This window comes from Onychomys torridus, chromosome 4 (assembly GCF_903995425.1).
Source record: "Onychomys torridus chromosome 4, mOncTor1.1, whole genome shotgun sequence".
Classification (NCBI taxonomy): Eukaryota; Metazoa; Chordata; class Mammalia; order Rodentia; family Cricetidae; genus Onychomys; species Onychomys torridus.
The window spans coordinates 64,266,327-64,281,868 of record NC_050446.1 but is presented as its reverse complement, the minus strand read 5'-3'; the positions used below and the strand labels follow the sequence as shown (position 1 = coordinate 64,281,868).

Genomic DNA, 15,542 nt, shown 5'->3' with positions numbered 1-15,542 from the left:
GCGAGAAAACAGTAGTGTATTCTGAGAAAAACAATATATTTCTTGTAAGTTTTTGGAGATATAAATGGTATGTTCAAATGTGTGATTATACTTATTTGTTTTTTGTATTTGTGGGGTTGGAGAACTGAGCTCAGGGCCTTCCCCCTTTGTAACCATGTATTCTGTCAATGAAGTATAGGACAAGCTAGCTGGTGGTTAGAGTCCAATCCATCTACAAAGCTCTGAAACATGTTGAGCTAATTAAAAGTTAATTTCTATCTCAATAACAGGATAAAGAAATGGCTGTGTCTCATACCCGTACATTGCAATTATTGTTTTTACTGTTTTTCAGACTATAGATGAGGAGATTAGGTATAGGGGCAATCATATGTAAAACATGGAAACTTCCTTCTCCTTGTTCTGACTTCGTAAGGCAGTATGTAGGTATACATTTCAGGCACATAAATTATAACTGCCACCATTATGTGAGAACTACCAGTTGAGAGAGCTTTGCATCCCCCCATGGATGATCTTGTCCTCAGATTATACAAACCTGAAAATGTACCCAGATCTGCACCTCTACTGTGGTTCTCATGCTCATCAGACACTTGGCTACAGCAAAGATAAACATTTACTGTAATTAATGTACTGCCTAATTGCTGGTAGGGAATCTTTATCCTACTGTCCATTATCTTGGTCTACTATGGTGTCATTGTCAACCTCCTGTACTACATGGTCATTATGAATGGGAAAAGGTATGATATGCTGATTGTCCTGTACCCATGATTTCATTCCTATCCCATACTTTATTAGGTTCAGGATATTTAGTATGGCATTGAAATTCTTGATCTATTTGTTGTAGTTTTATGCTAGATTATAGATATAGATATATTTCTACATATAGATATTCAGTTTGATCAGCATCATTTTTAAAGATGTCTTATCCACAGTGTATATTTTGGCCTCAACTTAAAAAAATAATGTACCTCTTGGTTTATGAAACAATGGCTGCAACTTCAATTATATTCAATCAATCAACACATATGTTTTTAAGCCAATACTGTTGCTGTTTTAACTATTATAGCTCTGCAACACAATTTGAAATATGAGATTGTGATATCTCCAGGTATTTTATTATTCAAGATTATTTTAGCTATTTTTTGTTTTGTCATGTGTGTTTGTGTCTGTGTGTATATGTGTGTGTGTGTGTGTGTGTGTGTATGTGTGTGTGTGTGTGTGTATGAATGTGTCTTTCTATATGAAGCTTACCATTGTTCTTTTTTTTCTATTTTTGTGAAGATTTGTGTTGGAATTTTGATGTTCATTTCATGGAATTTGTAGAACTGTTTTTTGCTCAAGCTAAGACTTCAAGTACTATACTGAATATGTAGGAAGAAAGCAGATGTCCTTAAAACAAGGTTATCTTGTTCCTGATTTTTTGGAGATGCTTTGTGATTTCTTCATTAAGTTTTATATTGGCTGTGCATTTGCTGTACATCATCTGTATTATCTTGAAGTATGTCCATTGTATCCCTAGCCTTTCCAGGATATTTATCATGAATGGATATTGGATTTGACAAATACCTTTTCTTCATGTGTTTTTTGTTGTTTTCTTTCAGTCTGTTTATATGGTAAATTAAGTTTATTGATTTACATATTTTGACGCATTTCTGCATCTCTGGAATGACACTTATTTGATCATGGTGGAAAACTATTTGACTTGTACTTGGATTCAGTTTGTTACGATTTTATTGGGAATTTTTACATATATGTTCATAAGGCATAATGTTCCATAACTTACTTTTGTTATTGAGTATATATGTGGTTTTGGATCAAAATAATAGTGGCTCCATAAAAATAATTAGGAAATATTATTTCAGTTTTATTTTGTAGAATAATTTGAGAAATATTGGCCTGTATTGTTCTTGGAAGGTCTGGTAGAATTCTGCGCTGATTCCATGTGGACCTGGCCTTTTCAAAAATGATTTTTGAGAAAGAAGCCAAAACTGTACAATGGAACAAAGAAAGCATCTTCAACAAATTATGGTGTAATAACTGGACGTCAACATGTAGAAGACTGAAAATACATCGATATCTGGCACCGTGCAAAACACAGAAGTCCAAGTGGATCAAAGACCTCAACATAAATCCAGTTACTCTGAACCTGATAAAAGAGAAGTATGAAGTAGTCTTGAATGCACTGCTACTGGGGAGCACTTCCTAAATATAACCCCAGTAGCACAGACAGTGAGAGAAACAATTAATAAATGGGACATCCTGAAACAGAGAAGCTTTTGTAGTGCTAAGGATACAGTCAATAAGACAAAAGGAAAGCCCACAGAATAGGAAAAGACCTTCACTAACCCCACATCTAACAGAGGGCTGATATACAGAATATATAAAGAACCAAGAAATTAGACATCAAAATATGCAACAGTCCAATTTAAAAAAAATGGGATATATAGCTAAATAGAGAATTCTCAACAGAAGAAGCTAAAATGGCTGAAACACATTTAAGGAATTGATCAACATCCTTAAACATCTTGGAAATGCAAATCAAAATGACTCTGAGATACCATCTTCCAACCTTCAGAATGGCTAAGATCAAAAACACTGAAGGCAGCTGATGTTGGAGTGGCTGTGGAACCAGGGGAACACTCCTACAATGTTGGTGGGAATGTAAACTTGTACAGCCACTTTGGAAATCAATATGGTGCTTCCTTAAAAAATTGGGAATCAATCTCCCTCAAAACACAGCTATACCACTCTTTGGCATATACCCTAGAAATGTTCAATCATACCACAAGGACACATGGTCAACTATGTTCATAGCAGCATTATTTGTAATAGCCAGAACATGGAAACAACCTAGATACTCTTCAAGTGAGGAATGGATAAATAAAATGTGGTTCATATACACAATGGAGCACTACACAGCAGAGGAAAAAGAGTGACATCATGAGTTTTGCAGGTGAATGGATGGAACTAGAAAACATCATCCTGAGTGAGGTAACCCAGACTCAGAAAGACAAACATGGTATGCACTCACTCATAAGTGGATACTAGATGTAAAGCAAAGGATAACCAGACTGCAACTGAGAACTTGAGGTAGTCTACCTAGTCAAGAGGACCCTATGAAAGACACAGGAATTGCCCAGAAACAGAGAAATGCATGAGATCTACATGAGAATACTGGGGGTGAAGGGAGTAATTGAGGGCAAGGGTTGTGGACAAGAGAGCTTAGGGCAGCAGGAGAGCCCAGCTGGATCAGGAACAGAGTGGGAGAACAAGGGAAGACATTCCACGATTAATGAAGACCCCATGGGAATAGGAAAGAAGCAAAGTGCTAGAGAAGTGCCCAGAAATCCACAAAGATGACTCCACTATAGACTACTGGTAATGGTCGGTAGAGTGCCTGAGCTAACCTACTCCAGTGATCAGATGGCCAAACACCCTAACTGTCATGATAGAACTCTCATCCAGTGACTGATATTAGCAAGAATTATTAAAATGTCTTATCAATAAAAGTCAAACCTGAGGCCAGTTATTGGGGTGAATGATGGAAGATCAGAGAGACAGAGCAGGCCACAGCTTCCTCACCTTGCCAATTCCTCAGCTGATCCTATTTCCTCAGACTGGAAGCTTCTGTGTCCTCATCCAAATGGATCTCAGCTGAACTGCTTCTCAAAAGTCTAAAAGCTGAACCAGCCAAATGCTTCTAGTTTCTGGTCTTCATGCCTTATATACCTTTCTGCTTTCTGCCATCACTCCCTGGGATTAAAGGCTCAATTTCTGGGATTAAAGGCATGAGTCACCATGTTTGGCTGTATCCTTGAAAACACAGAGTTGAGGTAGATGTCTGCCTCTGGAAGGCTAGTATTAAAGGCATGTACTACCACTGCCTATCCTCTATGTTTAATATTGTGGATGTTCTGTACTCTGACCACAGATAAATTTATTAGCACACACAATATTTTGGGGAACATAATACCCCCACAACTGACAGAAGCAGATTGATGGCCAAGCCCCAGGTGGAGCTCCAGGAGTCCAATCGGCAAGAGAGAAGAGGTATTCTATGAGCAAGAGATATCAGGACCATGATTGGAAAAAGCACAGGGACAAACAGCCAAATTAGTGGAAACACATAGGCTGTCTGGATAAGTGAGACAGTTGATTAGGGTGAACTGTTTAGGAGGTCCCCAGGCGATGGGACCAGGACCTGTCTTTGGTGCATGAGTTGGCTTTTTGGAACCTAGTGCCTATGCTGAGAAAATTTGCTCCTCCTTGGTGCAGGGAGGAGGGGACACAACCTGCTTCAACTGAATGTTCCAGGCTGGGCTGACTCCCCAGGGGAGACCTTGTCTTGGAGGAGGTGGGAATGGGAGTGAATTGGGGGGGGAGGTTGGAAAGTGGGAGTAGGGAGGACAGGGGAAACCATGGCTGATATGTAAAATGACTAGGAAATCTCTTATATGAGATAAAAAAAAAATAATAGGAGTCTTTTAATTACAGCTTTGTTTTCATTAGAGATTATGGGCTTATCCAAAATATTTATCTTGAATAAAGATTTTTTAAAGTATTCCTTTATGATTCTTTGAATTTTCTTCATGTCTCTGTCAATGTCTTTCTTTCAATCTCAAGTCTATTAAATTGGATCCTCTTTCTCTGTTTTGCTGAATATGGTTAAAGATTTGTTAATCATGTTGATTTTCTGAAAGAAACAGCTCTTTGCTCCATTGATTCTTTATAAAATTTTTGTTTCTGTTTCATTAAATTGACCCCTGGCTTTATTTCTTCTTGTATACTCATTTTTGTTATTATATCGTCTTGTTTTTCTAGGGATTTCATGTGTGTCATTAAGTTATTAAATTAAGACTTCTCAGTGTTTTTGTAGGTACTTAGTCCAGGAACTTACCTTTTAAAACTACTTGCATTGTGATCCATAGAATAAGTTATGTCTTGCTATCATTTTCTTTCCATTCTAAAATTGTTTTTATTTTTATTGATTTTTGATATAATGTTTTACTTTTATATTTTTACTTGTAAATTCTTTTCTCACATAATATATGCAGAAAATGGTCCCCTTTCCTTTACTCCTCCCAGTTCATCCCACCTTCCTCCTATTTTGATCCACTCCATTTCTGTCTCTTAATAGAATAGAACAGGTTTTTTTTTTTCTACATGATAATAATAAAATATAAGATAAAACAAAAACTATCACCATGAAATTGGACAAGACAAACCAACAGAAGGAAAACAGTACAACAAAAGACATAACACTTAAAGACCTACTCATTCATGCACTCTGTAATCCCACAAAAGCACTAAATTGTAAGCCATAATTTAAGGGAAGGGGACCTGGTGCAGACCTGGGCAGGACCTGTGCTTGCTGTTTTAGTCTATGTGAATTCAACTGAACTTTGCTCATGTTGATTTAGAGGGCATGTTTCCTGTTGTCTTCCACCCTTTCTGACTCTTACACTCTTTCTGGCCATCTTTCACATGGTTTCTTGGATTTGATTGATGAATCTCATTTAGGGCTGAGTTCCTTCTCTCTCTCTCTCTCTCTCTCTCTCTCTCTCTCTCTCTCTCTCTCTCTCTCTCTCTCTCTCCCTCTCTCTCTCTCCCTCTGCCTCCTCTGTCTCACTGCATACTGTCTGTCTGTGGATCTGTGGTGGTTTGAAAGAAAATGGCCCCCAAAGGGAGTGCATTATTAGGAGATGTGGCCTTATTGAAGGAAGTATGTCACTGTGGAGACAGACTTTGAGGACTCTTTTTCTTAAGCTTCCCTCAGTGTGGCAGTCATTAAACTTCTTGTTGCCTGAAAGATGTAGCACTCTTAGTTCAAGCAATATGTCTGTCTGCCTGCTACTGTGCTCCCCTTCATGATCATGATGGACTGAACCTCTGAAACTGAAAGCAAGCCACCCTCAATTACATGTTTTTTATTTTTTAAAAGAGTTGCTGTGGTCATGGTGTCTCTTCACAGAATTAAAAAACCCTAACTAAGACAGGGTCTTTATTTTTCCCATATGCTATAAGAGGAAGCGTCTTTTATGATGGCTGAACAAGGCAATAATCTATGACTATAGCAGAATACCCTTAGGAGTCATTTCAATGAAGACCAGTTGTATTTGTTTGTACCCTGGGTCCCTGGTCTATGTACTGTCAGGTACTTGGCCACTCAAGCAGTGTAAGGTATGTGTTACATCTTGTAGAGTGGGCCCTAAGTCAAATCAGATACTGGCTGGTTACTGTTATAAATTATATTCCACCATTGTGCTAACATATCTTGTAGGCAGGACACCATTGTAGATCAAAGGGCCTGTGACTGGTTTGGTTTTAACATTTTCCTTTTGGATATTGTGCTAAGGACCTTTCTGTACCAAACACTATAACATATGGGTGAAGGCTCTTCATAGGCACCAGATCATCTTTTCTATGTTTGTTATGTTGTGTAAGTGTTGTCTTCAGCAATGGAGCTTGCTGTCAGTTTGTGGAGAGTAAAACTACTGCTAAAATGGTTTTTAGATTACATGAATTTTGTAATTTCTTCCTTTTTTAATATTGTTCATAGCTAACATTTCTGTTTATCTTCTAGAACTAGCATGTGTCAATTTTAAATCTCAAAAATACTTTTAAAACAATTATGTCATCACCAAATATAGTCATTACATGCTTAAGTAAAAAACGGTTACTGTACTCATTGATAATTTTCTGCTAATTTTCTCCTGTTTCATACTGCTACAGTGGTTGATCACGAGAAGTTCCCTGACATTTGTTAGTTAAACAGTGAATATTTGAAACACTCATACAGACATATCTGCCAAGTCAGTTAGTAAAAGAATAATAGTCTCTGTCGAGACAGTTCAATACATTTTACCCTAGGAATTCCACTTAATTTAAATGTTAATAAGATTGCAGGTTGAACATTAATTTTTGTCTTTCTCACTTTGAATTAGCCATTTCCACTGTTTCTCAGGGGTATTTCTCCTCAGTGTCTACAATATGAAATACACACACACACACACATACACACACACACACACACACACACACACACACACACACACACACACAGGAGAGGGGTCCTTGAAACAAACTCTAGAAAACTATATGAACAGGTCCCTTGGTCTACCCAGCCTACCCTGGGGTTAAAGCACATTGCAAAGATGAAGTGACATTGAGTGAGGACTTCAGTTCCTGACTTACACACCTGCTCCAAATAAGGCTGTTTTAGTTGTTCTGTGGCATGGAACAAGTTTCTTGACATCCTGAAAAATTTCAAAACCTCTGTATATACTTCCAGAAATTAATTTGTTTAAAAAAATTCTTCTCAGAGGCTTCTTTGAGAGAATTCATTTCATAGACACACAAGTGAGGTTAGATACAGTTTCAGGAGATGATTTTGAGGGGTGTGTACAGCCCAGAGAGCAAGATTGGTGACATTCTATTTCTGATTCCTGCTGTGCTATATCAAAGGGGACTCATGTGTTTTCTTTAAAACATTTGATTTTTCCCAGATTCTCTAAATGTCAATGCATTCTTTCTTCCTTTGGTGATGATGTTATATCCCCCACTGCTTCAAGCTTCATTGTAGTATTTTCTGAAGTGGGCTTTGGGGTTCCCTTTTTCTGTTTATGCTGTTTACTTTAATATGGCGTTATTACCATGGATGTTATGTCCACTGGATGTTTATACATTTAAGAAATGACTTGTCAATTTCAGTGAGAAAATACTTTTTTTATTTATTTTTTATTTTTTTATTATTATGTGTTTTAAATTTTATACATCAACCATGGGTCCCCCTGTCCTGCTTCCTCCCATCCCCAGGCCCACCCTCCCCCCAGCCCCTCCCCTCCATTCCCATGTCCTCCAGGATCAAGGCACCCCTGGGGATTCATTTAAACCTGGTGGATTCAGTACAGCCAGGTCCTGTCACCTCCTTCCAAACTGGAGCCCAGGTAGAGCTCCAGGTGTCTAACTGTCAAGAAAGAGGAAGGTCTGGAAGAATGTGAATTGTTGAATCCAAGATTGCAAAAAGCACAGGGACAAATAGCCAAACAAATGGAAGCACATGAATTATGAAACAAAGGCTGTGGAGCCCCCATCTGGATCAGACCCTCAGGATAAGTGAGACAATTGAATAGCTGGATCTGCTTGGGAGGCACCAGGACTGTGGGACCAGGATCTGTCCTTAGTGCATGAGCTGGCTGTTTGAAACCTTGGGCTTACACAGGGACACTTTGCTCAGTCTGGGAGAAAATACTTTTTTTAACCTTACTCTTGGAACAGGTGAATTATTAATTTATCAAAAAACTTTGTATGTAATTCAGTCATTCCTAATATGTGCAGAACCAACCAGGCAAATAATGTTTCTCCATAACAGCCCTGCCTATATATATTCAGGTTAACACTAAAAATGAACAATTTTATGTTTAGCTCTGTAGCTCATTTTTCAAAAATTGGATTATTTGGTATTTTGATGTCCAGTTTCTAGAGTTCTTTATATGTTCTGGAGGTCAGCCGTCTGTCAGATGTGGGGTTGGTGAAGACCTTTTCCCATTCTGTAGGCTGCCATTTTGACTTATTTACTGTGTACTTTGTCTTACAGAAGCTTCTCAGTTTCAGGACATCCCATTTATTGATTGTTGCTCTGCATGCCCATCTTCATAAACAAGACAGTTTTGTAGCTTGGTCTGCTTAAGGCACTCCTGGCAGTGGGATCAGGATCCATTCCTAGTGCACGAGCTGGGTTTTTGAAGCCCATGGTAGCACACCTTGCACAGCTTGTGGGGGAGGGGCTTGGACCTGCCTCATTGGAATTTACCAGGCTTTTCTGACTTTCCATGGGAGGCTTTTTCCTTTTTGGAGAAGGGGATGGAGGATGGGTTGAGGGGGGAAGGCTAGTAGGGTAGTGGGAGGAGGGAAAGAGGGGCATCTATGCTTGGTGTGTAGTATGAATAAAATACTTCTTAATAAAGAAAAATGAACAATTTGAATAAATATTTCTATCAAAGTTTCTTAAGCCTTTTTCAAATGTAACACTTTATTGGTGAAGGTTACAATTGTAAAACAAGTAGAAAGACTTCAATATTTCGGTATTGTCCCATCAGGTCATGTAGTATCTTCCTACTGTCCAGACATCCATCCCTCCTCTCTCTAAGGCCTGGGTTTTATCCTGTAGTTTTCTATGCAGATTCTGTCCCTATTGACATTAAGTCTCTTCCAACTCTTGGTTCTATCTGGTTCACTATACTTTATTATTATTGATGTTGTTTCATGTATTTATTCTGTTGCCTGTATTTGCTGACTTCTACTGACTCTCAAGACACAGTCTTGGTAATAGTCATAGACACAAATCAGATGACCAGTGTGTGCAAGAAAATGGGAAAATATTTTATGTATTTATTTATTTTTCTTTTCTCAAAATGATTACTTGGAATTTTATTAATTTATAACTACTCATCTTTTCCATAAACCATTTTTTGTAACATGTCAGACCATATTTTCAGTATTCATAGACTATATAATCTTTTGACATCATCTATTACCTTGCCTTCCACACACTACTACCAGCAGAGAAGATGAATTCCTTTCATTAGATTAAAACAACAACAAAAGCCTAAGTTGTGCAAACTGTTAACCTCATCAGAGTATCTAAATAACAGTGCTACTATGCTCAATATACCATTCTTAATAGAAATAGGAGAAGGCACCAAGAGGTCATTGGGTCTTAGATAAGAGTGGTCTTGGCAGACTTTGATGGTCACAATCCCTGTCACCCCTAGAGAACTGCCTGATAATCAAGATAGAGAATGTGGAAAGATTGAAGTTGCCTTACTTGGTGACAGCAGGATGGTCATGCAGGATAAAGGAAACCTATCAGTGTGCTGAGGTATACAGGCTATTTTTCACCAACTTAACATAAATAGAGTCATCTGAGAAGACAGAACTTAAGCTGAGGAAACATCCCCATGAGATTGGCCTATAGAGTATTGTTTTGATTGATGATTATTATAAAAGTGTCCAGCCAACATCAAGTGGTACCTTCCTTGGGCAGGTATTCCTGGGATGTATAACAAAACATATTGAGGAATCCAGAAGGAGGAAGTGTAGTGGATAGCCATCCCAGCATTGGCTGGGAAGTTCCAACCCCCATTGAGGTTTAAGTAATGGTCACGCCCACAAGGCAGGGGCGGAGAAGGAAACAGAAGACAGAGGATGGAGAGGGGGTCACACACTTGGTTCTGGGACCCTGGACGCTGGAGGGAGACCCAGCAGAGTTCTCCAGAGAACACCATTGGACTGCATTATACCTTTGCCAGACCCTGCAACCTACCCCTTCATTGTAAGTTATCCCACAAAATAAACCTCCCTTTTAACTATGTGGAGTGGACTAAATAATTTCACCAATAAGGAAGCCAATAAGAAGTGTCCATCTAGGGACTTTGCTTCAGTTCCTGCTTACAGGTTCCTGCCTTGAGTTCCTGCCCTGTTATAGAATATTATTTTAAGGTGTGTTTCTTTTGTTTATGTTGTATTTGTTTACCTTTGTGAAGCTCTTTTGCTTCCCCCATCTAAAACAGCTGACAGACTAATAAAGAATTGAATGGCCAATAGCAAGGCAGAAGTAAATATAAGTGGGGCTGGTAGTCAAAGAAAATATGTAGAAGGAGAAATCTGGGAGAGGGGACATCTAAATGTGAGAGGAGGAGGTACCCATGGGCCAGCCACCCATCTACACAGCCAGCCATAGAGTATGGGTAAGATTTATAGAAGTAAGAGAACAGGAAAACCCAGAGGTAAAAGATAGATGGGATAAGTTAAGTTAAGGAAAGCTGGCAAGAAACAAGTCAAGCCACATCTGGGCATTTATTATTAAGAATAAGACTCCATGAATGATTTATTTGGGTGATGAGTGGTAGCCACCCCCAAGGAGAAAAACCAAATAGCAACACTATCCTGACTCTCCTGATAGTAGACTAGATTTTATAAGGTGAAATAAACTTTTTCTTCTCAAAGTTGCTTTGGGTCATGGTGTTTTATTATAGCACTAAAAATCCTCACCAAGAAACTAGATGTGTGTTCTAGGGAATGATACCATAGTTAAAGCAGAAATAGATAAAGGCTTATAAGATCTCATAAATAGAGAGAATGCCAAAAATTATCATAGCCTAGAAACTTGACCATGGCCAATTATCAGCTAGAATAGTCATGTTCATAATATTGCAGTTATCAATCTAGTACAGTCTTATACAGAAACTAATATGGAAGAAATGTCCTTGTCAGATAGTTCTCTTTCATCTATGAGACTGAGCAAAAAAGGCTCATATAATTTGATATGTACATCAGTCAAAATAGCATGTAAAATATCTGAGAAATATTACCTGAAATAATCCTTGGCAACATGCAAATTGGGGATTTCATTTCCTAATGTATTTAGATGTATTGAGCCTTTCATTATTTTCTTCTTGTTTATTGGTGAACATCTAGGTCTCTAAGTCTTTTATAGGCTTAAATCCCTTCACTAGTATTCATGAGAATGCTCCTGAGCATGAATTAGGAATGTTTTCATTGATGGAATTTGAACAAAACCCATATGGTACCAAAGATTACCACTTGTGAGAGTGAAGACTGTAGAATCCAAGAGATATTGTGAAGAAGAGTTTTTGATCATGAATCTTGAGAATAACACCAGGCTATAGAAGTAGAGAATAAACAATGGCAATGGATGAGAAAGCCAAGGATTACTTCACTTTTCTTTTCAAGTAAGACTTCACTAGGCAACTTAAGAATTCAGGGGAAGGTAGTCAAGTTTACTACCTTCCAGAAGAGATCATTTCAGCAGAGAAGAGGGAAAGAAGTTAGAACACTAGAACATTAAACTGAGGAGCTATATATTGTTCAAAATGCAGGTGTGAACAAAAGTATGTGTTCATGTGCATGCGTGTTTGTGTGTGTGTATGTGTGTGTGTGTGTGTGTGTGTGTGTGCGTACATCCTTTTCAAGAAGGATGTATATCAAAAATACCTTGGTGAAATGTCCCAGAAACTAGACAGTAACCAAAATATACCTTTATCTGAATTTTTTAAATTCAAAAGATGCTGCTCGATCCCTTGTCCCCAGAGGACTGGAAATAGTGGGGAGATTAGACCTTCACTGGCATTGTAGGAAATATTTTTCAATGCCTTAACAGTTAGTGGCATCCCTTGTGCCCCGCTTTGTGCACATGTTCTTCAGAGCATTTTTCACCTCTGCATTTCTCAAGGTGTAGATCAAGGGGTTTAACATTGGCTCAACAACAGTAAAGGACACAGCCATAGCTTTGTCTACTGGAAATGTCACCACAGGCCTCATATATAAGAAAATGCATGGCACAAAGAATAACACAACCACTGTGAAGTGAGAGCTACATGTGGAGAGGGCTTTGTGTCTCCCTTCAGAGCTATAAGACTTGAGGGAGCAGAGGATTACTACATAGGAAGCAATGAGAATGAGGAAAATGGACACACACATCATCCCACTATTGAGAATGACTAAGAGACCCAAGATATGTGTGTCCATGCAGGCCAGTTTCAACAATGGAAACAAGTCACAAATAAAATGGTCAATGATGTTGGGACCACAGAATGGTATTTGATACATAAAAAGAAGCTGAATGGTTGCATGCAAGCATCCTCCCACCCAAGCCCCTCCTACCATCAAGCTGCACACCTGAGGACTCATGATGGTTATGTAGTTTAGGGGCTTACAGATGGCCACATAGCGGTCATAGGCCATCACAATGAGAAGGATGATGCCCACACCACCAAAGAAATGTTCTGCAAATAGCTGGGTCAGGCAACCTTCAAATGAGATAATAGTCCTCTCAGAAAGGGAGCCCATAATCAACTTTGGAGCAATTACAGAAGAATAAGTGACATCCATGAGTGATAGAGATAAAAGGAAGAAGTACATGGGTGACCTCAGACTCGGACTTCTAGTTATAGTTACCACAATAAGTAGATTTCCCAACACTGTGGCCATGTACATAATTAGAAACAAAACAGCCAATATTTTCCTCAGTTCTGGATTCACTGTAATTCCCAAAAGAATGAACTCAGTCACATTGTTTTGATTCACCATTTTTGTGATCTGAAGGACATACAAAATTCTGCACTGGAGAATCTGTAAAAGGAATATTACTTTTATTGAGTCATCATGTGGTGTTGTGGACATTTGTTTCTTCTTGTCTCATACCTTCCTGACACATGTATTCTACATCCATTTGTGCAGAAGCCAATAGCGTTTAGAAAAAGTCTGATAGTAGTTTCAGTCTCACTGAACTCAAGAAAGCTTTGTTTCTCATTAATTCAACTCTTGTTTTCTGTCCAAGTGCTTGCTGCTTGGAAATTCTTCTTCAAAGCTAAGTGTGTGCATATTCCTAAGAATATTGTATAATTAAATCCTGAGAAAACCTTGACATTGGATTATAGCTGTTAACAGGTATTTAATAACTTGTTTTGCACACTCTTGGCTTACTCTTTGTCATTCTCTGTCTAACACTTTTTTGTTCCTACATCATTTTTTTTCACACACAATAAAAGAAACATTACACATGCAAGACTTCCTGAACATCTCAAAGGCTCTGTCTTTTGCAGACTTGAAAGTAGAATGTTAAGCTTACCTTAGCATTTCATGTACACATGGACAATGTATGAGGCTGCATGGACTCATGCCATGTATTTTATTGAACATTTAACATATTTTAGTTGTAGAACCTTGAGAAAAACCAAACACGAAGGAGTTCATATCAAGGACAACATATTTTACACATGAACATCTACTTTATAAAACTGGACTAGTAATATCCTTATTACATTATTACATATTGCTAATATTTGCTGAGTGTTGTACCTCATGAATGTGCATGTTTTATAATGTTGGTGTTTTTTTCAGTTTAGAGAATAGAAAAGAAGTCTTAAAGAGGTTGCAGGAGATGACACAAAATTCTCATGAATAGCAAATACAGAAGTCAATTCCAAATTCATCATTTCTGCTTCTAGGCTAAGAGCAATTACAATCTATATTATTTCTCTCAAGTTAATATCTAGTGCTCAGTATGAATGACATTATAATATAATTATCATTAGGATAATGATCCTCTGAAATAAATTCATGCTTGCTATGTCTACTTCATTCAAAAATTCCCCAGTAAAAACCACTGACTCTCCCATAAAAAGTTAATATTCTAATTTTGAATTATGCACACATACACACCTACATGTGTGAATATATACATATATGCTGTGGATATTGCTCTGTGTAAATAAAGTTCTGATTGGCCAGTGGCCAGGCAGGAAGTATAGGCGGGACAAGAGAGAAGAGAATTCTCGGAAGTAGAAGGCTGGGGAGACACCGCCACCCGCCGCCATGAAAAGCAACATGTAAAGACACTGGTAAGCCACAAGACATGTGGCAAAGTATAGACTAACAGAAATGGGTTAATTTAAGATAAAAGAAGCAGATAGCAAGAAGCCTGCCATGGCCATACAGTTTGTAAACAATGTAAGTTTCTGTGTGCTTTCTTGGTTGGGTCTGAGCGACTGTGGGACTGGCGGGTAGAGAGATTTGTCCTGACTGGGCCAGGCAGAAAAACTCTAACAACACATATACACACTATATATGTATATATTTACATATATACATATGACAAATTTAGAATATGAAACTATCATCTAATTTGTAAGTATCAAACAACTTCCTAAAATCCCCTTTAAAATAAATTAAACCTTAAATGCATTTCTCACTAACAAATGCCCATATCTATGTGTATGATATTATCATTTTGTATGCTCTAAGTCAGTGGGATTATATAAATATTCTAGTCTACAGGGTAATAAAGGAATTATAAATTCTCCATCACAATCCACTTCCTTTCTTCCTGTTTTACTTGTGAAATCACCAGAGGAAACAAAGGATTCTAAGTGAGAATGGAAATGTCAATTTCTAAATCTACTTTATTTTGTGCTTATTATCTTCTATGCCAGTTATTTATTATATCACATGAGATGGACACAATTAAAATTTTATGTTGAGAATAAGAAAGTTGAGTTTTAGAAACATTAAGTTATATGGGAATACAGCTCAGTGTTTCCAGTGCTTGCCATCAGGTCTATAGAAAATACTTAAAAGAGCTGAGTGCAAATGGTTATGATTGTAACCCCAGTTCTTGAGAGGCAGAGACAGCTAGAAATCTGAGACGTGAAAACTAGCCACCTAAACCATTTGGTAAGGTCCAAGGAGGTTAAATATCACATTTCAAAAATAAAGATGGATGACATGTGAGGAATATACAAGGGATTGACTATTGAGTTACATGCACACATGTATACAGATGCATAGGAGACAAGTAGGAAGGGAGAATCTCATATCAGATGAACTAGAATTTTGTATTAGGTGCTGTCATTTTGAACTACACATTCTGAACTACACAAACACTCTGAAGAAATAAAGTGACCACAGATATCTATAAGAGTTATAACAGCCAAATGCATGATTTTTTTTTAATGTCTTAGTAG

The 15,542-nt window shown here is 37.9% G+C and overlaps 1 protein-coding gene across 1 annotated transcript; it reads right to left on the bottom strand.

Annotated features, from left to right (window-relative positions):
* Positions 1-12,171: 12,171 nt before the first annotated feature.
* LOC118581812 (olfactory receptor 4C6-like) lies at positions 12,172-13,107 on the bottom strand. Its single transcript, XM_036184247.1, has one exon. The coding sequence runs from the start codon at positions 13,105-13,107 to the stop codon at positions 12,172-12,174; it is 936 nt and encodes a 311-aa protein (XP_036040140.1).
* Between the last annotated feature and the right edge of the window lie 2,435 nt (positions 13,108-15,542).

Coding starts and splice junctions, on each gene's coding strand:
- LOC118581812 (XM_036184247.1), bottom strand. CDS start 13,107: ATGGTGAATCAAAACAATGTGACTGAGTTCATTCTTTTGGGAATTACA.